The following is a 24,440-nucleotide window of genomic DNA, read 5'->3' on the forward strand; positions in this document are numbered from 1 at the left end:
GGTCCGGGCGCTGGGGACGGGGCTCCACAGGGGCCCGGGGAGGCTCTCCCCGGCCTGGCTAGGGTTCGGTAGCTGGGACCAGGCCCGGGGCTTGAGCTCCGTCCGGCCGGGCCTGGGGTGCGTGAGCCCCCCGTCCTGCAAGCCGTCAGAGGGTCCGGGCGCTGGGGACGGGGCTCCACCGGGGCCCGGGCGGGCTCTCCCCGGCCTGGCTAGGGTTCGGTAGCTGTGACCGGGCCCGGGGCTTGAGCTCCGTCCGGCCGGGCCTGGGGTGTGTGAGCCGCCCGTCCTGCAAGCCGTCAGAGGGTCCGGGTGCTGGGGACGGGGCTCCACCGGGGCCCGGGGAGGCTCTCCCCGGCCTGGCTAGGGTTCGGTAGCTGGGACCGGGCCCGGGGCTTGAGCTCCGTCCGGCCGGGCCTGGGCTGCGTGAGCCCCCCCGTCCTGCAAGCCGTCAGAGGGTCCGGGGCTCCACAGGGGCCCGGGGAGGCTCTCCCCGGCCTGGCTAGGGTAACGGAAGCTTGGACCGGGCCCGGGGAGCAGGTGTGGCTGGCATCATCCACTACGCTGTTGGCGCGTAGTGTTCCGCGCACCCCTAGTAGTAGTAGTAGTTTTCCGCCCACCCCTAGGGAACCCGGTGATGCGGGAGCTCCCTTCCTGCGGCCTAGCGAGTGTCTGGGTGCCTGTGATGGGGTCCATCGGGCCAAGGGAGGCTCCCCCAACCTGGCTGGGATCAGAAGCGGGGACCGGGCCAGGTGGGGGCATGGCTGGCTAAGTGCTTTCCACTGCGTAGTAAGAGTTTGCGTAGGGCTGGGCGGAGTGCCACTCCGCAAAATTTTGGAAATTTTTTTTTGTGGAAAACGGCGGGTCCGTGTGCCCTGGACAGGGGTCCCTTGTGCCTGGGCAGACTCCCTGATCTCCCCGGCCTGGTTGGAGCTTGGGAGCCCTGCAGCCCCGGACCCCTGCAGCCCAAGCCCTGCAGTCCCCGAGCCCCCAAGCCCTGGAGCCCCGGAGCCCTGCAGCCCTGCAGCCCCGGAGTCCTGCAGTCCCAGAGCCCCGGAGCCCCCAAGCCCTGCAAGGGCAGGCTGGAGCCCTCCCGCAGAGGCTCTGGGCCGGCAGATTGGCGTCATTTCGGTCCCGGCCATCTGGTCGCGCCTCTCGCCTCGGCCATCTGGTCACCCGCAATGCTTTCCTATGGAGCGACCAGATGGCCGGACTTCCCTGGAAGTCCCGATGAGGTGCCATTCGCCTCCCGGATCCCAGCGAGGGCTCCAGGAGGTCGGGCACTTTCGCGCCCTGGGTCCCCTCTGTCACCTCGAGTGCACGGAGTACAAGAAAGGGGGGTAATTTTCCTCCGGATTACTAGGGGCAGGGTACGCCCGGACACCCCTCCAAGGCTGGTGGTTCTCTGCCAGGGGGACCAGATGGGCTATGCCTGGGTAACACCACCCGGGGCTTCCTTCCTCCAGGCCAACGGCATGTCAAAGTGCCCAGGACGGGCTCCATGCGTCCCCCGGGTCTCTAGGCCAATGGCATGTCAAAGTGCCCAGGACGGGCTCCATGCGTCCCGGGCAGAGCCAGCCGAGGTTCTGGGCGCTGGTGTCCATCGGGGCCTGCAGAGGCTCTCCCTGGCCTGAGTAGGGTCTGGAAGCTAAGCCCCAAGCCCGCCAAGAGCAGGATGCCGTTTAGGCGCCGGTCGAGCGGGCGAGTGGATTTGTAGAGCCCTGCATTACAACGCATTGCGCTGGCGGGCGCTCTAAGATAGGGAATAGATTTAATTTACTATCCACACCTTCCCTACTATCCACGGTGACTGGAGTTGGAATAGTAAATTAAACTATTCACTATCCAGCACCCCTCAACACTATGCGTTGTAAAGGCATGCGTTGTAAAAGTTGCGATGTGAAGGCATGCGTGGTAAAAGCATGCGTTGTAATGTCATACATCCCCTCTTTCTATGGGAGGAGGTTGTTACTTCTCCCAGTACAGACCGGTATCTGTTGGGAATTATTTACCAGGGTCAGTTTTCAGTAAATACTTCATATTCAAAGTATATTCCCTTAAATGGGGAATAACACAAAAAACTTGAGAAATTCACTACAACATTCTACAGGTCTACGAATATACTAGGGGCCCTATTACACATAGGGTGCACTTTCCCCGTTTGAAAGTTTGCACCAGGTGCAAACAGGAAAGTGGGCCCTATTACATTGAATGCACTGCCTCCAGAGCAGCCGTGAAGTCGTGCTGCCCTGGGGGAAGCGCATTCAAGTGAAATATGAAGCTGCTTTCCAGCAGCCTCTCCAAGTTTCACTGTGCAGGTGGCAACTTGCCTGTACTTTTAAGAGGGGAGAAAGATCCTCTTGAAGACAGGTGCAGCAAGTGACTTCACCCACCAACAAGGGGACATCTGAGGGGAGGGGTCCATAGGACCCCTTTCTCCCCTTCAGAGAGCTGCCATCAGGGGGTGCACTGACAGTGCGCCCACCACCTATTGGGTGGCGCACTATCAGTGTGCCTCCTGACAGCTTAGTTGCCTCTGTGCCCGCATCTATACCACGGCATGGGCTTGGAGGCAAAAGGGTTTCCTCATTTGCATAGGGCCATGCTCCCATGCAAATGATGGAAGACCCCATGGTGATACCGCTGACGCTATATGTGCACAGAGCTATCTGTATTACAGAAAGGGCCGCACAAGCATCTGTAGCCTTTCTGTAATACCAAAGTGCCCTGGGGGTGCGCAAAGGCCCGTTGCGCCCTCAGGGCACTTTCCATAATATGGCCCAAGACGTCTTTCTTCAAGTAAATTTGGCGGGACTGGCCTGGTGTGTGATGATCAGTGCACAAAATAAAATTCCTATCCCTGGGAAAACAGGTGTTTGCTAAATGATTGGAAGTTAGCCCTGACGTTGTAATCAGGATCCAAAAATAAAATTACCTGTTCTAAAAATGGTCCTAATTGTGACACCCTTAAGAGTATGTATAAACCTAAATATATTTCAATTTCAAACTGTTATTAGTTGTGACTTTTATTTAAAGCAAAGCACCATACCAAAAGCAACATCCTCTTGGTTTCATAATAAGACAGTATCCAATGCTGCACACTGTGTGGTTTTCTAGTAATCCGATTCCAATTCGTTAATTTAAATTGAATATTGTTTTTTTCAAAATTTGCTAATAAAAAGTGTTTAGTCCTGTGTGAGATGTTCACATGCTTTTACCTTTTGATATAACAAAGAGTCAAAGGTAACGAGTGGCCATGGATATTGTGTGACATCTTAAAACAGTCCTGACTTTTTATCCAACAGCCCTTTGCCTGCATGATTGAGTAGCAGGATCTGGGTGACACATTTTTCATCTGAAAGACCTCTTTGGATTAGAGGGAGTTAGAATGTCTTGGTATCCCCTGAATTCTTTGATGGATTCCCCCTAGGACTGAAGACCCCACAATGACATGCTCTGAAGTACCATTGCCTTGTTAGACTGATATATCCTGCTCGCTGTGCAGCAGCGCAGTCACTGCTGCAGTGTACTTACAGTGACTTGCAGCAGGCGAGGTCCACATGCTGTGTTCGGACAAAGCCAATGGCCCCAGTGACCGATGACTTTCCTACAAACCAACTCAGTGCAGGAAGGAGGAAGCCTATGATTTGGATGTCTTCTCCAAAATGGAAACTTAGCTCGTCCCAGGAGGTCCCTTGGTGGTCTTTGGTAGTGGTGCACCTCCCCTGGCCTGGAAAGCAAAAAGATCACAGTTCAATGTCTGCTCCCTTTCCCGGCGAAGGTCATCGAGAAAATCGCCAACATGCAGCTGACCCGCTACCTCGAGGACAACAACATCCTAGACACATCCCAGTCCGGATTCAGACGAAACCACAGCACCGAGACAGCCCTCATTGCCGCCACAGATGACATCAGGCGCCAGCTAGACAAGGGCGAAACTTCAGCCCTCATCCTCCTGGACCGGTCAGCCGCCTTCGACACGGTCTGCCACTGTACACTAAGAACACGCCTCCAAGAAGCCGGAATCCAGAAGTAGTCCCTGGAGTGGACCACGTCCTTCCTCTCCGGCAGAACCCAACGAGTTCGCCTCCCACCGTTCCGATCCGAAGCCACTGACATAATCTGCGGGATACCCCAGGGCTCATCCCTCAGCCCAACCCTGTTCAACATCTACATGGCCCCCCTCGCACAAGTGGCCCGCCAGCACGACCAGAACATCATCTCCTACGCCGACAACACCCAGCTCATACTCTCCCTCACCAAGGACCCTTACACTGCCGAAACCAACCTCCACGAGGGAATGAAGGCCGTCGCCGAGTGGATGAGGGAAAGCTGGGAACAGCTCCAACACCCACGGACCATGCACACAATTTAGGATTCATCCTAGACTCCTCCCTCTCCATGTCAAAGCAGGTCAACGTCATCTCCTCCTCCTGCTACAACACCCTCTGCATGCTTCGCAAGATCTATAAGTGGATCCCAACCAAAACCAGAACGGTGTCCCAAGCCCTTGTCAGCAGCAGGCTGGACTACGGCAACACACTCTACGCAGAAATCCTGGCCAAACACCAGCGACTACTACAACGCATCCAAAACACCTCCGCCTGACTGATCCCCAACGCCCCCGATGCAGCCACATCACCCCCTACCTAACAAACCTGCACTGGCTCCCAGTCAACAAGAGGATCACCTTCAAGCTCCTCACCCACGCACACAAAGCACTCTACAACACCGGACCAGCTTACCTGAACAACAGACTCAACTTCTACACCCCTGCCCCCCAGCTCCGCTCCACCAGCCTCGCCCTTGCTGCCATCCTGCGCATCCAACGAACAACCTCCAGCCGCTGATCCTTCTCTTTCCTCGCCACCAAGACCTGGAACACCCTCCCCACCCATCTGAGGCAGACCCAAGACCTGCTCACCTTCAGAAAGCTCCTCAAGACCTGGCTCTCCGAGCAGTAGCAGCAAGCGCCCCCCTCCCCCCTCAGCGCCTTGAGACCTTCACGGGTAAGTAGTGCGCTTTACACGTTGTTTGATTGATTGATTGTGGGAGGAGAGAATCCTTGGTTTGTACTCAGAGGGAGGTGTGTGCCATGTCCTTTTCAAGATATGGAGGAAGTGTGTAAGCCATGAGAGCCTTTCCTGGAAGGAGTGTTACAGAATGCGTAAGGGGAACTGCACGGCTGTGCTACCACTGCGGAAGTAAAGTAAGGCATCATCCAGAGAGCTGGATTGGGACCTCTGGGTCCACATCTAATTTATAGGGTTCATTTAGAAAAAACGTTGTCTGGACTATTGTGTTCACTTCTCTTGCTCAAGCCTGTAGCATACACAGTTCTAGAGGCCATACATGGAGAATCGTATACTTGTACTGAACTTTGAACGGCTCATCTGAAGTACTGTGTTCACTTAATGAAATGTGTTGCCCAGTTTTGGATGCCTCATCTGCAAAATGGTGAGGTCAGGCAGTTTAAAGGCCAGAAATCGGGCAAAAAAGTGCAGCATGGATTAAGCCAGACCAAATTGGTTATCCTACATAAGGAGCATTCTACTCCTTCACCCAAGCCCCCTCATCAAGGAAGACTCGTGGCCCCACGGTTCGGCTTTAGGACCAGCTAAGGAAACCTTCAGCCCGGGCACAGCAACTCCGCTTTTGCCCCACCAAGTCTGACCAAGCCATCCTTTGTCATTGGCAGGCGTTCGTAATTCAAACAGGCAGTGATTATAACAGTCCTGATGATGATCCCGGTTCATTAGGAGCCTTGGGATCGAAACGTTGACGGTTAAAAAACAGTGGTGCATGAAATTCAATTTGTATATTAATCTGTACACACTGTTTGTTGAAACTCGCTGAGATTGATTATTAATTCGCAAGCAACAATTGGCTCCAAAAAAACTCTTCTTGCCTGTTAAACCCCTTTTTCATGTTTTACTTTCTTTTCTTATTCTATGGGATAGGTACAGGACTGTGCCCTATCTAAATGTATTTTTGTGACCCCTCTTTGGTCAACCAAATTCCTGTGATTTCAAAAATTAAAACATTCCTCGCCCGGCTGGGCATGGAAGCTGAACTATAGTACTTATTGTGGTCTATAGATTTATTCAATTGTTTATGGCAATACCCGAGGACCCCTGTTCTCCTTGAAAAGCATATTACTCATGGTCCAAAGGTCTCCTCTGGGTTTCCTTATTTTTGTTAAAAAGCATGGATTAAGCCGTGCACCAGAGGTATAATTCCAGTGAAATTAACCACCAGGTGTGTCACTAACACATGAGACTATTAATATGGGAGGAGGGTGGTGCTGAGGTGTTATATTAGAAAATATTTTGATAAAGAATCCATTCAAAAAACACCAGCGGAAGGGTGAAAGGCAGTGGGTGCTTCTCAAAATGGTCAGACTTGGGTACTGAAGAGCAAAGGCACTGAGAAAGCAAGAGCAAAGCTGAGGACTCTGTTAGTGCTGTGTGTTAAGGGTGCACAGAGATAAATTAGGCAAGCAGATAAACGTTGAGGTCCTTACAAGCCATTGCAAAGCACACTTTTGTGTAGGAGGTAAGTGGGATATCGTTTTAACACCCCCGGTATTCCATCCAGGCAGACGTGGCCCCTGCAGGTAAGAGCAGTGGGGCCCATTGGACAGATGAAGACAGGGGAACATTTTTTATTTATTTAATTATCTCTCGTGGTCGTCTGTCGTGTCCCCCCCCCCCCCCCCCCCCATCCCCCAACCCGGCCCCACTGCTACACCGCTCTTACCTGCACGAGCCACTCCTGCATCCAGGTCTGCCCACCACTGTCACTCTCATTACCTGCCTCGAAGCTCATTCTTAGCTCATGCTGTTGAATGTTAATTATCTGTTTAGTGCTTCATGCTCCCTAGGCCAAGCTTCTACTTGACTAGGTACATGCTACACAAACACCAAATGCATGCTTCATTTTTTGCTAGGCTAAATCTATTTAGTCTGCCCATATGGATATCACCGTGGTGAAATCAGGCCTGACGCCTTTATGTATTAATGGGCACTTAACAGCTCCTCGAAACCCCGAGTACTCCAGGGTCCACATCAAAGACAACATACTGCACAGAATGTGGCTATGTTCAGGCGGTGCTTGTGGGGACGGAGAGCCCATGTTGATAGAGGATATAAGCAAGTAAGTCCCATTGACTCTCTACGGAAATTCTAGCGCTAGGGCAGCCGCGGCCAGTGCAGGTAAGAGCGGCGAGGCCTGGTGGGGGGGGGGGGGGGGGGGGGGGGTGGATTTCAACAAACGATGACGAGGGGAAATTAATTATTTATTTTTCTCACGTGATCGTCCATCGAAATACCCCCACCCGGCCCCACGGCTCCTACCTGCACGGGCAGTGGCTGAACTAGTGTGATGCAGATGACGTCACCATTGTACCACAGATATATTAGAAACGGTCTCACAGTGATGCAGGGTCAGAACCCCCCCTTACCTATGAGTGTGGAGGAGCCGGGCACGCTGATCTCACTGGGGATACTGCAGGTCACGGAGTAATTTTTCAGGAACCACCTGCAAAAAGGAATATGGAGCAGGTGACTTTATTTGTAGATGCAAAGGTTAAGGGGCAACAGGGGTCTTTTCCCCCAATTTGTTATGGCACAGTAAAAAGAGTTGTCTGGATATTCTATAAGACGGGAATGACTGGTACATCTTGGAATGTGCACTGCTATTATTACATACACACCCACAATATTTATAATAAATCCCATACATAATGAACATGTACCAAGTATTATCCCTGACTCCAGAAGCTATCTGTATCAACGTATTAACGGATGCACCGAAACATTTAACTGATACATTTTTCTTTTGGAGAAAACCCTTCAACTCCACTCCACTGAATGCAGCAGTGACTCATTGCCTTTCCCATCACGGTCAGTTACTGCAGCCCTTGGCTAGAGTAAATCATCAGCCATTTCCAGATGAGAAAGGTCAGATTAGTGTTTAATACATGCTTGCAGGCCTTCCCAAACTTCCAATGCAAACCATGCCCTGAAACACCCCCATTCCACTCCTCGAGTGGGACTTACCAGGGTGGATTACTCTGCACTCCTGGCAGAGAAGTCCACAGCTGTAGATGCATTTATACCTGGCAGCTGTCTTTCCGGGAAGGCACAAATTGAAGTATTTTGAGCAATAAACACACTTTCAGTGCTCAAAATACCTTTACGACTAGAGCCCTTGGTGATTAACTGTACACTGTTATTCCCCACAAAAAATCCTATGGACGCTTGTATATGAAGCGTGTATTTTTTTAGCCTCATGGACTATGGCACTAAACGTGCAAATATTTATAGGGGACGTTTAGCACAAATATTTTTTGGAAAACTTTTCATACAGAATGGTCAAAACAGGCCAGAGTTCTAAAAAGTGAATTCACACACGAACAACATTCCAGTAGGAGCACATTTTACCGTTAAAAACATGAATTCCAGTGAAGCAGCCGTTGCTTCCCGATAGGCAAAAAACATGTTATTTGTATTGAGAAAGACATTTTTTATTTAAGAAAAACCAGTTATTTTAATCTGTATATTCTGATTGACTGAATTATTTGGTAGCCATCTGCCTTAGTGCGGAAGCCCTATCCATTGTGTAGTGTGCAATGGAATAGTAACATTTGCACACTTTCACTTCTGTTGCATATGACAAGTTTTCATACAATATTGCTGATAGGCCACAGGCAGCCTCTGCATCTTGTTCTAGGAATTTCTTAGCCGGATTGAATGTCGGATCGGCCATCTGCAGCAATAGTGACATCAAATCACTGTTGCTGCAGACTGGGTAGAGGTGGGCGAGCCAATATATTGACAAGGAGAGCCGAGCTAAGGGTCTGGCTTGGTTCTCAGAGACCCTCAGTAGTTGAGCCATGGAAATATTTGTCATGTAAAGCATGCAACAAACACCATTTCCAAATATGATAAAGTCACTTCAAAAAATTTAAAAAAGTGTATTTCTATAACACGTGGAAGCGTTTCACTTTAGTACTTAAGAATATATCACAGCACAGAGGCATTTATTAAAAGTGATGGTTTTAAAACACAAACTTGGAAATATTGATGCTCTGATGACAATGCAACTAGTGAGTTCAGCTTTAACTTGTCCACCGATATGTGGCCTAGTTTCTTTTTATAGATGGAACAACATTAGAGTCTGTTAAATCAAATTAAGAGGTTTTTAGTACAGCACACATCCTGAATGTACATATTCGAAAGTGCTCTCATGTGTTATAATAAAGAAAAGGAAGACTTGGTGAAAAATTAATATATTTGCCTAGGAGCGCACAATGTGTTCAAGCAGGGAAGCCGGGATTGATCCCAGATTTTCTACTAGATGCGTTTCTCCTTCCCCGCCTGTTTTACATCAAAGTCACTGCTTAGTCATTAACTCTTGGTGAATGAGGTTGGAACATGGGTGGCAGGAAGAATCCACATGAAAGCTCAGCTGGTTTTGGGCTTGAGGGTTCAAAAAGACCTTGAGCTGAGCCAGGAAACTGGCTCAAGCCTTCAGTGGCTCAATCGCCTCTCAGACTGGGCCTGGGGTGGTAGAGCGGCCTACAAAGATGTGTAGGATTCACAGGCAAGGGTGAGGACAAGGAACTGATTGGGTAGCTGCCTTTCACCCACTCCACTTCGGTGTGCCTCCAGCAGGGCTTTAAATTGGTCAGATCCTCTCAAGTCTCAAATGGAGAAGTAATTAAAAACTGTAATTAAAATGCATCTTTGTTGGGTACTAAATTAATTTGTTTTACAGGCTCAAACAATGCTCACATTTCCAACAACAGTAGAAAGCGTTGAGGTAATCTACAACAGCAAATCGGCTCCTTTTTACATTTCATTTGTACTTAATCTTGCATTCTCAATGCATATTTGTTGTGTTTCTGTAGTTTTTTCATACAGCACGTGACTTTTTTATTTGAACCAAGTTGCTGCTAGGCATCTGGGGGAGTTCTGGTTATGAGTGGTTGTTCAAGACGGGGCACAGGTGAGCACTCTGGAGAGGGTCTTAAGGTAAATAAATAAATAGTGTACATTTCTCACAGTGCCTGCCAGTTTGTCAGAAAGGTATTCAGTCTCCAAGTACATGCAGTCCTCGGCCTCTCTACAGAGAGCAGAGAGGTTTCATGACGTGATGTGGAGAAAAGAGGAGTAAGTGTCTTAAAAGAGATAAAATAGGCAGAAAAGAGCTGCCACGAAGGGGAACATAAGTAATTGAGACACTCTGAAGACCATTTCCACTCCACAGATCTTAGCAATGTCTAATTCAGTGTCAAACTTTCACAATTGAAACATCTTCAATTCTACCTATTCACACCAAATCATTGTTCTTAGCCATTTATTTGATACTTCTAACAAGCATTGGCAAAGCCAATATGAATATGTCTTGTTTTTTAGGTGCATGTCTGTTGCTGTGTTATGTCTGGATGCAATAACGTACACCTCATGGAGAGGTACCCAAATATTTGCCAGAATGCATAGTTTATAAAGCACAGGTTTTTAGATTCGACGTTTGAAGCCACACATTTTATCACGTGGGCTAGGCTGCTTAAAATAGGGGTTCTGGTTACATTGATTTGCCAATGTCCTTTTTAGAGCCTCCCGCCTTTGTTTTACATCCCACTTGGAGCACTGGTCACCTGGTACAATGACCACAGTGACCCGATAATGATTTCAGGAAGTATGCGTGCTGCTTGGACACTTTGCTCACAGTGCTACAGCAATTGAGGCTGGCTCTTAAATTATGTGTTCCCCACTGAAGCATCGATTTTCCTCTATCTGAATCCACTGGTGCATATGAGAAATATGAAACATATGATCTGCAAGCTAGTGGTTTTATCTTTCAATATCAGGTCCTAACAAAATCTATCTTTCTTCACTTTCACCAGGTTCAGGTCTGGTAAATCCCAGCCCAGCACTACCCGCTTCCCTTAGGCTCTGTAGGGGCTGTCACCCATCTCTCTCTGCAGTGTGATAGTGGGTCAGGAGGCCACTGCTGGTGGTAGTTCAGTATCTACTCTGGGAGCAGCAGCACAAACAGGTACACTTTGGTGACAGTTCATTAGCATCCCACAATTAGTTCTAACTGCGCTTCATGTTGTGTCATTCTGAAGCGCAGTCAAAAATTAACGTTCAAATAAATTGTGGCACATGTTTAACACAATTGCTGGAGATGCATGTGCGACCATAACGCTGGTAAAGTTGGAACGCATATGTCAACAACTTGTTGTCCATCATTCCAAGATGGCGCATTGCTCCTCTTTCTGTTATGAGCTTCTCTTATAGCCAGCAGTGGCCAAGTGAAAGGCATCATGTTTGTCAGCGCTGAGTATTCTGTTACAAGGGAATGACACCTGAGTGCGCATAGGACAAGCTCCATCTCAGGATTCTTGATGAGATTCAGTAGCAGTGCTTCTCCATCACAGAGACTTATTACGCTTCATCCTCCAACAATTAGATGCACGTGTCCGTCAAAGTCACTAGCTCATCTTTACAGCCTAGCAGGGGCACAAGGGTAGCACCTCTAAATGCAGCAGCGTCAGGTCATTTGCTAACATCCAGCTACAACTGCATCCATCTGTGCACACGTGCACACTCTCATACAAGACCTTTCTGAAAGTATACACATGCATACACACACCACACACAATCCCAATGCACACAAACTAACCATCAAACGTCCCTTCACAAATACCCATCAAGCCAGATATATATTCCTTCCACATGTATGCTCCTCCTACATTAATCTACTCATCCATATGTGCATTCGGATTCAGCACTCATTCAAACATAAAATCACAAGCCACCCAGTTGTTTTCCAACTCACAATTTCCCTTCCCCATCCATTTACTCATGTAATAATACGGCTATTCACCCATCCACATATAACATAACAAGGCATAATACATTTGTAAGCACACATTCATCCCCTGGGCATATTGGTGCTGAAATAACAGATATTTATACTCAGCCATCCATATTTAACTTTTATTTGTTCCTCTGCGCCCTTTGAGATCAATCGGCCAAAACCTGGCTGTAGTTCCGTGATTTAGATTATGTAGAGCGGGAGGACGCTCCTTCCAAGTTCTGGCTTCTAAGCTGTGGAATTCTCTACCGTCTCACATCCGCGAAATTGATGAGCTCTTGGATTTCAGGAAAGCTATTAAAACGTACTTGTTTTCCCATCCTTTTTAGGACTCTGCCTTGTGTGCCTTTTCCATCGTTTTTGCTGTGTTGTGTCTGGTTTCCCTTCCAGAAGCGCCGGGACGCCCCTTTGCTGGGGCATCTGTGCGCTATACAAATGTTATTAACATAACATAACATAACATTTGCTCAACCATCCTTACACATACCACTCCACACAACCATACTTAAACATATGCATAGACTAGGCAAGGGTAGTAGCACTGCTTCTACAGACTTATTTGAGAGAGGGGAGGGTTACACTGATACTTCCAGAGTTTTACATCCTCTGTGACAGTAGGAACTGTGTACAGCTGCTGCAGTGTCAGGAAGGAATATATCCACAGCTGATGCCATGCTGTTCATGTTCTGTGAAGGAGAACAGCCTGAACTCCTGCCCATGATGTACTTGCTCCATAAGTAATGGAGGCCTGCACGGTTAATGCCCACCCGTAGCTGTTGTGTGAGGGATACTTTGGTGTTCAGCCTCTATGAAGATGAAAAGCTTATCAACAGATGTGCAAGGTGTATCTGTTCTGTGAGAAAGGGAAGCCGGCACTGTTATTGCCAGGCTGCACCTGTTCTGTGAGTGACGCCTGCACTGCTGATGGTGTGCAGTATCTATTCTGTGTTGGAGGAAAGCTTATACCCTCATGTTGCAGAAACATTGTTATTAAGACCCACTGTTCTGTACCGGTCGGTTGGTGCCACGGGGGTTCATATGGCTGTGGGCTTATGCACGACTGTGAGCATCCAGTTGTAAATAAAATTGTAAATTGATACTTGTATAGCGCACTACTCACCCGCCAGGGTCTAAAGGCGCTTGTACGAATACCGCTGTGGAACCCATCCTGGCTTTCCCTGTGAGGCGTCCACTCCTGGGCACCCCCAAGGTGGAGGCCAGGCATCCTTAGCGTTGTGGGGGCCGTTGTGGACATTAAGCAAGCTATTGCCCAGAGTAGCAGAGTGGGACTCCATGATTGGAATAGGCACCGAGGCGAGAATTATCAGGTCCGTGGATTTTTGAGCCCAAGACCCGCCGAGGCAGGGAATTGAACCCTGGTCCCGGCTAGACTTCTGCATCAGGGTCTGCCGCTCTAACCATTTAGCCACACTTCTCCACCTCTCTGACCTACTCTCTGACCTACAGGAAGGGTTTCCACCTTTACCATAGAAAAATTCTAGGCCTTTCTGTGTATTCTGAGCTTATGGAAGGATCAGGAATAGGCAATTAAATAGCAGTTTGTTTAAAACCCTCTGCATCAAAGCAATTCTGCCTGTTTACATTACAAATAGTTTGTAATAGTCTAGACAGCTGTGAAATCACCTTAAAAACCTTTACAACTTGTAGTTGCTGCTTTACATTTATATTTGTAAGTGATAAAACACTGGATAATGATGATTTTTGTGACTTTTTTTTAATCTGGTTTGGCATGAAAATACTGGCCAATCCACGTGTAATTGCTTCATTTTGGTTAAAATATCATGGATGGTAAATGTACCTGCATAAGAGCATTGCATGTAATGTTAGATCTCAAATTTGTAGTCTGATAAAGGATGCATAGAGGGTAACTGGATTTGTTAAAGATGTCCTTGTGTGACCTATGACCCCAGTTGCTTGCTTCCTTTTACATCTACCTAAAGGCTCCATATCATCTGCTAGGCAGTGGATGGTGGTGTTGACTTGGGCTCAGTGGCTCCTTTCCCCTTCCTGCCTCAGCCTGGTTTCATCTGCCCTTTCTATGGTTATTTTCATTTAAGTGATCGCATTGTGGTGTCCTGTCACATGCCAGTGGGTGAGGTGACGACACCCAGGGCAATCAATCATCTACAAACCGTCCAGATGATTCAGTGTTTGGCAGATCACTAGTTGCATCCAGATCAAGCCACTGTAATACATCACCCTCCAAGAACAGAGCACGTTAGTCACAATTCCTGTCACCATCATATGCACAGTACGTGGAGAAGTGTGGCTCAATGGTTAGAGCGGCAGACCCTGATGCAGAGGTCTGGCCCGGGACCACGGTTCAATTCCTACCTCAGCCGGTCTTGGCGGGGACTTGAGCTCTAAATTCCTCGGATCTGATTTCTCGCCTCGGTGCCTATTCTAATCATGGGCCCCACGCTGCAACTCTGGGCAATAGCTTGCTTAATCTCCACAATGGCCCCAACAGCGCTGGGATGCCTGGCTTCACCTTGGGATGCCCAGGAGTGGACATTTCACAGGGAAAAGCCAGGAAGGGTTCCTTAGCGGTATGAGTACAAGCGCCGGGAGACCCGGTCCGAGTAGCTGTGCGCTATACAAGTACAAAACATTTACATTTTACAGCTCAAAGCCTGTCTAAGTCTTTGCTCCCACAGTATTATAACCTTGTGAGCATATATTGAGATCTGATATACTATCATTATTCAACATCAACATTGTAAAAATGTAGATTAAACCTACAAAATCAACAAACACTTAGAATGGAATCCAAGCCACATGAATAGGACAGGTAGCTAAAAACGTAACTTGAAGCAGAGCAATTGGCAACTGTACATCCTAGTAGAATGAGAGAAATTCCATGTTCCGTCAGCACACACATCCACACACAATCTTAAAATCTTTAATATTGTGATACCATTGTATATTTTTTATTAAAAAAGGGGGGAAGAAAGAGGGATCACTGATTAATATATATATAGTTCAACACACTGCACAAGGGCTTTATGGTCTAGAAGTTTCAAGCTTTCCTTTCCTGGAGTTATAGGTGCCTTCGGTCATTACACACTGCTAGGAATTCTGCAGCATTTTCTACTCTTTTGCAACTTTCTCCTGGCCTGCTCTGCCCGTTTCCTCCCTCTGCTCAAGCATGGTCTGCGGCTGGTTCTGGACTAATAGAAGGCTTGCTCTTCCTGCCCATCATAAGCCTGATCTGCTGATGTTAGGTATGGGCTTATGCTAGCCTGCTTTCCTTGGCCTCTGTGCTGTAAAGAAGTAGTGGGCTAGAGTGGACAACATAGTCCAGACTATCTCACTGAGGTTCTGCACTGACTGGCCTTACTTTTTTCAAAAATCTGACAACGATTGCCGCTAACCCTTTACACAACCACCACGCAGAGGCCTCAGCCCACTCTATTATTTTTAGTTGAGTACACCCTGATGTTTGCTGGGAAATCTTAGACTCGCACCCCGGAAATTATTGACTAATCTATATCCCTGACTCCTTCACAGGCTTAGGACACAAGTGATCTACAAGTCCACTTACTGGTGGAAAGGGAAGGACAGAGGTTCCACTGCACAGATGGGCACCCGGCCGCGCTGCCCAGTGGTCAAGGACAAACCATCCCATCTGTTCTCATCCCCAATGTCCTTCACCTGGAGCAGCTCATCTGCGCAGACAATAAGATTGTCCTCCAGCGCATCTTCTTCTTCCTTTGGGTGGAGGACACTGAACACCACTCTGGCAAAAAAGTGACCTGCAGTGGGGGAGGAAAAAAGAAAGTCATCTAAGGGCAGGCCTTGTCACATTTCTTAACGATAGGCAATCACATGGACATTGCACTGGAAAGAAAGGGCTTCATAGTTGGAGGAGAGCCGGGTGTTGTAAGACACCCCAAAAATTGGTGATCACTAATAAACTAAAATAAACCAGTTGTATGTCACTACACAGAGTACAACTACATTTCCACAGAAGTCACTATAATGACATTACAATGTATGAGAATACTTCTTCAGGGAATTGCACTACTTTTAATAAGTTAAGCATAATTGTAAGTGTACTGATCTTAAAAACTATCCTAAACCCTAATTGTTAACCTTACCATAAGCATAAATATAACCCTAGTCCAAACCCAAGCGCAATCTAACGATTGTCCCAATGCTATGCCTAACCCTAAATAGTACCATAATCTTAACACTAACTTATTCCTAAATCTAATGGTAAACCTACCCTATACCCTAAGGCGAGTCCAAACCCAAATCCTAAAACTAACACTATTCTTTAGCCTAACCCTAAACGCAAGGCTAAGCCTACCCCCATATTCAAAACAGTATCCAAACCTTAATCCTAAACCAAACAAAATTTGTTATGATAAGCATTATGTATAGTCTGATCAACCAGTCTTCGGAGGGCACCTAGTTATACTTTCAAGATTTATCACTTCAGAATGTCAAACACGTATATGGTTTAGCAGGAGCCCAGCTGGATTGGATGGCTGGAAATTGCTTTAAAACTCTACAACCAACATGAAGTAGTCTTGCTTGTAGTGGGACTGCACATCGAAGACAGGAGCCAGAAGTCTTCAGTTTGAAGTAGTATTTATTAATATACTTGGAAGATAGGTAAAGCAGTGTAAATGGCTCAGGTTAGCAGGTACAACTGCCATGAGTCACTCCAAAAGAACAATCTAACATATCTATTCTCTATAAAAGAAGAGCACTATTTCACAAAGTACAGATACCACACAACACCAGTCAGCATGTTGTTTCCCGATCACCAGAGTGTTGGTTAGCTTTTTATTCATGGAATTTCCACCAGCATTTCCCTTGCACCAAGTATCTTCACTTTATATTAGATGTGGGGGTGACTGACAGCTTATAGCAAACATTTGGCCATTCCTTCTAGTTTCAACTCCATCCTTTGAGGAAGATGGATTTCTACCGATGAGTTGAGGACTGGTGCCCTAGGATAGTCTTCGCTGGACCGGAGCAAGGAGATTTGGCAGAGGGTCGCAGCCGCGGCCCGTGGAAGGAGTTGCGGTGGGGCAGATAGGCCGGGGGAGGGGCAGATAGGCCGGGGGAGGGGCAGGGTGGGGGGGTGCTAAAAACCGGCATATGGATAATTGGAGGTAAGTAAACAATTTAATAAATAAAACAAATTTCGTAGCGTGCCCTGCATCACAAAATGCGATGCAGCGCGGGCTACGAAGTAATTTTAGTTTGGATTTGTATTTATGGCAGTTTGTGCTGAACTTCACCGTGCAAGAGTCAGAGCCCCTGTGTCAAATGCATGTTTCTGAAAGTCACTGCGTTATCTCACAGTATCTCACAGTGAAGCAGATTATATTCCCTCTTGAATCCAGTGCTGATTTTCAGGGCTCCTTGTAGGGTCTATTTTGTTAGAAACCAAAGTTCTTGATGACAACCTACCACATAAATAAACACAAATGTGTTTCTGCTTTGTGTTACATTCAGAATCCTCCTCCCCTCTATGGGTAAAGTTAGGCTGCGATTTGGAAGTTCACTTCCTATGCTTTCTCTCGCTTAATCATTTGAGGAGATGTTACCTCTTGTGAGCATTGGATGCTTCGAGCTCTAGATCTGTCTTACTTTCAGTTCTGCTTGATTTGAGAGCCCGGCGGGGTCTCTTGAGTGTCCTTCAACCCTGGTATTCACTTGAATTTCAATGGGCTGGCCTTCTCACCACCTTCCCCACCCCCTTAGATCACTCACTGGCTCTGCATTCATACTCACCTTCTTGCAGCAAGAGGCCAAGGTACAAGGTGGCCATGTGCTCCTCATTTACTGCAACCTGGATCTCTGTGTCCTCCACGAGCTGTGAATTCAGCCAGTAACCCTGGTCAAAGAGCAGGTACTCCAGACAGCATGCCACGTAGCCTGAGGAATGGATGCAGAAACAGAAGGCTCGTGTGAACGCCGAAGGCTCAACATCGAAACATAAAAAGAAAGTGCGATGGTAGAAGGAGATTGCTTGGCCACCCCCATGAGGGCCAGCAGACCCATGTAGATAGGACCACCAGGGCCACTGACAAGACAAGTGAGGCCTGACCATTGAAATATGGACTCCCAGGATCAGTCGGATGAGGACTATGAGCCCGGGCCATGCAGGAAATGCCTGGAGAAACCCATAGGCCCTTAAGAGTAGGGACTGCCACCTGCCAGACCAGTCTAGATAGAAAGCCCTAGATCCATCCTGATAAAAAGCAAAAGGCCCATCCAACAAAGGAGCACTAGGACCACGACGATAAAAACTTTGAGGCCCACACACGTAATGATACCAGGCCCACCCAGATGATGACCCAATGTCCATGTAGATTAGAGCTGCCATACCAATCCAATGTGCCCACTTTCCATCTAAATCTGGACCTACAAACTGTCCATAATCTTCAATGTTTGCTGTAATGAGAATGAAATTCAAAGCCCCTTAATCATAAAGAAGGGTACGATTAGAATGTGCACTACTAAAAGTCGTGGAAGGCAGAACCATCCACACCATCCACCCTTTAATTATGCTGAAAACGCTAAAGCATGCGCGATATGTGTTTCACAGACATTCTGCCTATGAAATTAAAACACAACAGCCACCCTGCCAGAATAATGGCAAACACCCCAATGCCCTATAGGTAAACCTCTGGGAATGTATACATTATTACAACTCTGCGCCTCTGGATTCACTGAGATAGAACATGTTGGTACAAATATAATTCTTTGTTTAAATATATTTTTACATTGGGGACCCCACACCCGTCCAACTTAGAAATGAGTGTAAACCAGGTAGATTGGGTGGTGGAGGAGTGAACCAGGTATTGGTAAGCTGATCACGTTTTTGATGCTGGCTGCTTGGCCGCTACGTACCTAGGCTCATATACGTGGAGAACTTCCAGACTTCTTCCACTGTCTTGAAGGTGATGACAAAGAGGTCCTGGTGGGCATGGACTGATAGCAAGCGGGCTGACAGCTCCTAAAGAAAGAGGTCATTATATGAGACGATCCAAATAGAGAATGACGAAAAACAGAGAATAAACAAATATTTAAAACCACAACAGTTTTACAAGCAATATTAGCCTACTGTGCTACAGAGCTAGTCTCCAGAGCTGTATACCAAACCCCATATGTGACTTGCAGAACCAGACACTATTATGGATGGATATTTCAGAATTGAACATGATGCTTCTTATTGGGCACACAGGAATGGACAAAGTAATCCAAACAAGGGCTCCAGAAGTGAACACAAATTTAAATCTGGTTTTTACTATACTTACTACAATACTACTATTAAGGCCTCCAGAACTCTACATAAAACTCTAGACGAGTCCTCGGATTGGACATAATATTCCAGATTTGACCTGGAGAACTGGAGAATTACTCCAGAAGAGAACGCACCTTTGGTGTGTATATTGGAAACAGGACCCCATTTTAATATTCTTTATAACTCTCGCTAGACACAGATATATCTCTGCTTTTAATTGGTACATCTCACAAACTTGATAACATGGGCATCAATATGGGAGTATTCAACCAAACTTCACTTTTCCTCCAATCAATTTTTCCTCGCATTGGCTCTCATAATAAGTACCCTGTTAATTCTGAAGAGGCCAGGAAAGAGAGTCACCATCCCCAGGGGGCCCCAGGGCGTAACACAGGCCTCCGCATTGCGGTAGGTCCACCATGCTCCAGGGGGCCCCTCTGCAGCCCCGCAGCTAACAAGCATGACTCGTCCGTCTGGGATGTGTGTGGTGTCGTGGTGGTTATGTTACGTTCGCCGTTGTGGCACCGAGGCTGCAGCAGTGTAGCCTGAGAGGTTAGCCTCTAATGCAAGCAAGGAAGATGGCCCTTCCTGCCCAAATACTATGGGTGCTATAAAGCCATAATTGTGTTGTACAGGGCATCTCACAGGCCAAGGTCCAAGAGCCACTTCACCCACTGCACTAATGATGGCTATACCACTTAATGTCTGGATACGAATGAAGCTACCACCATGTCCATGCCACACAGGCTTTTGTAAGACAACATGGCTCCACCTACCAGGTTAACAAAGAAAAGTCCATTGGATTGGGTGATGTCTGTTGAGTTACATATTGGAATATTGAACACCCCTTTAAACTGCAGGGATCTAACATCTTTATTTCTGCAGAGTATTGCAGCCCAGCCTTTAACCTTTTATCTTGCAGGAAAAATATTGAGAAAAGAGCTTATGCAGTAGCATAGTGGTCCTTAAGGTGACAATATGGGATAACAATGGGAGCATCCTGTTAAAAGGTGCCTTCTGGCACAGCCCTATATAATGTGAATTGAAGTGATCGCAATTAGATGCTTAAAAACAGATTTGCCTTCTCCAACAGACCCTCAGGACTCTTACTGTTCAAGGCTTCATCGGCTCTATGGAATCAGTGGCGTAACATTAGCCCCCGCAGCCCCTGTGGTGCGGGGCGGCACCCTGGCTCCACAGGGCTCCCTCCGGCACTGGCCTGAGAGCTCCTGACTAGGCCCTGAGAGTAAGGGCCCCCCATGTACTTTGCATGAGGGCCTCCTCAAGTTTCGTCTCGCCACTGCCCGGGGGTGTAGCTTCAAGGGGGTGCACGGGTGGAACATCCTCTAATAATTTCTTAGAGTTGGGTTACATCTTCTTGCAAACTCGGTGACTCGGTCAGCACCGCCATGTTACATCAATGCTGGGGCTGAGAGTTGACGTTTCCCAAGAGGGTGTGGGTAACATGGAGGAGGGGTCGGATGATTTTATCTGCCCACCATTATTGCTTGCCTGGTTGGCATTAAACAATATTCACAGAGGTGCTCAGTCAGACCTCTGGGCACATGTCTGAAGCCTCTACAGGGTCTGAAAAAACAGATGTAGGCACGGAACACGGTTAGCTTAAGTCATGTATTCTAAATCCGATACCGAATCCTCCCAGCACTGCACAGCCAGGTTGTCGACAGGCCTTCTCACAGCATGCCACCCATCTATCATGTCACCCATCTATCCCTGGGTTATGTTACAGTGGGCCACGGGCCTGTGTGGTGGTGCCAATCAGTAATAACTTCACCACAGTACACCTGATTATGACGCCTTTTAGACCAGAAATAGTCATATAAACAATTACTTTCGACAATAAGGCTTCATCAAAACTGTGCAACATCTCTCAGGCCCGTGCCTGATTAGATGCTATTGTATAGGTTTTTTTCTTTGCATTCTGGAACTTGTAGTTTTAAAAAAAGAATAAACAAAACTACAAGTCCCAAAACCAAGACCTGGAAACTTGGCAGGCTTACTGCATGCCATAATGGTTTTGAGGAGCACTGAAAATAATGAGAGTTACTGGCACTTTATAACTTGGTGGGTAATGTACTGTGACCTGACTTTAAAAGCCCAAAACAGGGAAATTCCTCAAATATAGAGGTAGGGTTACACTTTTGCACCGGGAGACAGGCACCAATTGACTTAATTGACAGTCTTCACCAACATAGTAAATAAAGACAAAATCATATTAATAGGAAAATGAACTTGCTCACCTCTGTGTTCAGTTTCCCACTCCAAAAAACAAGACATGTTAAAATTTCTGAAATGCGTCGGGGTAGATGGAAAAATAATCCAGGATGCCTGGTCATGCTAGGTTAAGCACTTTTGTGTACATTCTGGCAGCATGCTAGAATCTTCATAAAATAGCTTAGATGTTAATAATGTGCCTGCTCCAGAGCATCATCACTAGGCCACAGGCGTGTATTCTATGCAAAGTAGCTCAGTGCGATAATGCCTTTATTGCAGAGACGTGGTTTAGTCTGTGGATTTCAAGGGACAAACTTGGTAAAACAGCTCAGTGAGTTGTGCACCAACTGCAAATTGAATCATGTACCATGCAAGGTCTATTTCATTATTCAGATAGCTGGTGATATCTTTTTTTTAGAAGGTTCATTTCCAACTTTCTGAAAATAGTAAGAGTACACCAAAAATGTCACGCTTGCAAAAAAGTATTGGTACGGTTGCTGTATATGTGTGCTTGGAAAAAAAGGTACAGTCTCTGGATAATCAAGGACGATGAGATAACATGAGCTTTGGCACAGAGACCAACATCTGTTATATCAGCACCCCCATCATTTGATGTCAATTTCCAGACCGCCTCTGCTGGTGCACTGGGTGTTGAAGATGGTTATTGACCTACTAGCAGACTGAGGTGGGAATTTGATGTTGATTGCCCATAAGGTTACTGTGCTCCCAGGATCCTTGTAAGGATAGTTGGGCTTTCGTCATGCGAGGGAGATGCAATGAACTTAGCTGACGCTCTCTCACAGCTTATCTGGGGCACATTTAAGCACACATCTCTACCCTCTATAGATGCAACTTTTTGGTACCCCATAGCCTCTCTGGAATATCATCAGCACTGCTCTGGACATCGGAGGGATGAGGAGTTATGGATCAGCTCGGTTTACAGAGAGCAAGTGTGTAGGGCACCCTTACCTAGCAGGTTGGTGCCGCATGCAGGGCTGCCTTTCATTGAGCAACAATTAACAGTAAGTTAACTAATTTCAGGTTATTTATTTAATCAATGTCTTGACATAACCAAGTGACTGATGTGTGGTCTATGCTTTTGAGACCATAGAGACTGCATTTTCGCTCCTTACTTTTTGTAGATCTTCAGAACAGCAGCGCAGTGCAGAACAACTGCACTATACCAAAAGTAAACGTTCAGTATAATTCTTGGCACCACCATGTACAGAAAACAGCTCCAAACCACCCAGGAGGCTAAGCGCTTCCCACCTCAGAGACACATCCTGATCAAGATAGCTCACATATTGCCCTACACCAACAGTACACTTTACACTCAACTGCAGGCACAATCATGCATACAACATAACTCCAATTCAGGTAGTTGCTGTGTTAACTTGTGTGATGTCCTATTTATCGAAGTATATATTAAAGCTGCCCAGAATTCCAAATACTGCAGAACTACTGCTTATGTACCAGACAATCACCTATATTGGCACAGCCTGCCTTCCACGGTGCTTGTTGAGAAATCTCAGACTCACACACCACTAACAATATAAACTAAGGTACGCCCCTGCCAACCCCATCAGAAATAAAATCACCATACGGAAACTGTGGGTCCTGTGTCTTTCACCTTGAAACTACGCCTGCTAAAAATGGTGGAGTCTGTGAGTGAAATGCCATAGTAATTTTACATTTGTCAGGGGGACTCGGGAGGTCACTCATAATCCACAGGTAATTGCCCCCAGTGTCACTCGTACCCCTGGTATTAGTAACTCAGAGCGGAGGGAAGTACCAGCAGGGCTGGACTGGCCATAGCGGGCATCAGGCATTTCCCCGGGAGGCTGGAAGGGTGGAGGCCGTTGTTTATACTGAGGGACGGTTTTACGGCGGTGCTGCTATATCGGACCCGTAACAAAAGCAGCAAGGGGGCTGGTCCGTCAAAATTGCCCAGGCTGGTTCGGTTTATCCAGTCCAGGTCTAAAGACCAGAGGATTTTGTAGTAATCTGGACAACACAGGTGTGATGAAGTCAAGGTAGCTTTATTGTAGAGTAGATAAAGCAAGTAAGAAGGTCTCTGTAAGAAGTCCCAAGTATCCATTAACAGTCCCACCAGGAGCAGCCTGCTAGCTGCTCAGCCCCACCATCCAACTGTCACTCTGCTCCAGTCATCCAAGCATTCCACACTCAGCCCTCACACCAACATTCCACTCAGAACATTCACACAGGCTGAGCAGCTAGGGACAAGTTAACATAAGAGATAGATAGCAATGGGAGATAACTACAGATTTAAATAGGGCTTCATAGTGAGGCCCATCACATGTGCGCTTAAGAGCAATCCATGTACAGCAGGAACTGAGGAGAGGGGTAGTTTCCGGAAATACCTGGCATGCAGCAGCCACACAGGCTCTTCTTGTGCTCAGGAAGGGAAGACAAAGGGAGCCTGTTTGTGACATACCAACTGGAGGCAAGGAACGTGACGCCCTCGACCAACACCAAACCCGCTTCCTGTTACAACAAAGGGCTTTGTCAGTAAGTAGGGCTTCTCTTACTATTGCTTCTGTACCACAGACGGCTGTTCCTCGTCAGGCAGAATGCGAGAGAAAGTATGACCTGAGCACACTAGTATGCAAATGAGTGTCTGGCTTTTCAGATTGAGATTTGAGAGTAACAACGATATTTACTGGTCAATGCAAAAAGCAACAGTCGCCAGTAACCTTACTGCTAGTGCGTCCAGTCCGCTTCCAAAGCAAAAAATATGATTTTTTTAAAGCAATACTGACTAAACAGAGCACCCCCTGGAGGCGAGGACTGTCTGCACAGGGATCTCTGCTTTGTGACTGTCCTCTCCCGGGTCTGGCTCCTTTTCATTGGATCCTGAGTACACAAGGCTGACCCTATGAGAATATGACATAGCAGCTTTAAGGGAACGATGCCCCTTAGGGTGTGGAAGGACTGATGATTTGGGAAATGCACCGCTGCTTGTGGAGTTCTTGACCCCACCAGAAGGAGAACTTGATACCATAACATTTTG

At 47.1% G+C, this 24,440-nt stretch overlaps 1 protein-coding gene across 1 annotated transcript in view; it reads right to left on the reverse strand.

The window, feature by feature from the left end:
- The window catches only part of SH3TC2 (SH3 domain and tetratricopeptide repeats 2), a 169,982-nt gene that overhangs the window by 128,475 nt on the left and 17,067 nt on the right, over positions 1-24,440 (reverse strand). Inside the window, exons 3-7 of the mRNA XM_086950199.1 lie at positions 18,781-18,886; positions 17,659-17,802; positions 15,452-15,662; positions 7,460-7,536; positions 3,532-3,727 (exon numbers count right to left, since the gene is read on the reverse strand). Coding sequence (XP_086806325.1) covers positions 3,532-3,727; positions 7,460-7,536; positions 15,452-15,662; positions 17,659-17,802; positions 18,781-18,886 — 734 coding nt within the window. The remainder of the gene's footprint in view (positions 1-3,531; positions 3,728-7,459; positions 7,537-15,451; positions 15,663-17,658; positions 17,803-18,780; positions 18,887-24,440) is intronic.

The sequence above is a fragment of the Lissotriton vulgaris genome, unplaced genomic scaffold, assembly GCF_964263255.1.
Source record: "Lissotriton vulgaris unplaced genomic scaffold, aLisVul1.2 SCAFFOLD_778, whole genome shotgun sequence".
In the NCBI taxonomy this organism is placed as follows: domain Eukaryota; kingdom Metazoa; phylum Chordata; class Amphibia; order Caudata; family Salamandridae; genus Lissotriton; species Lissotriton vulgaris.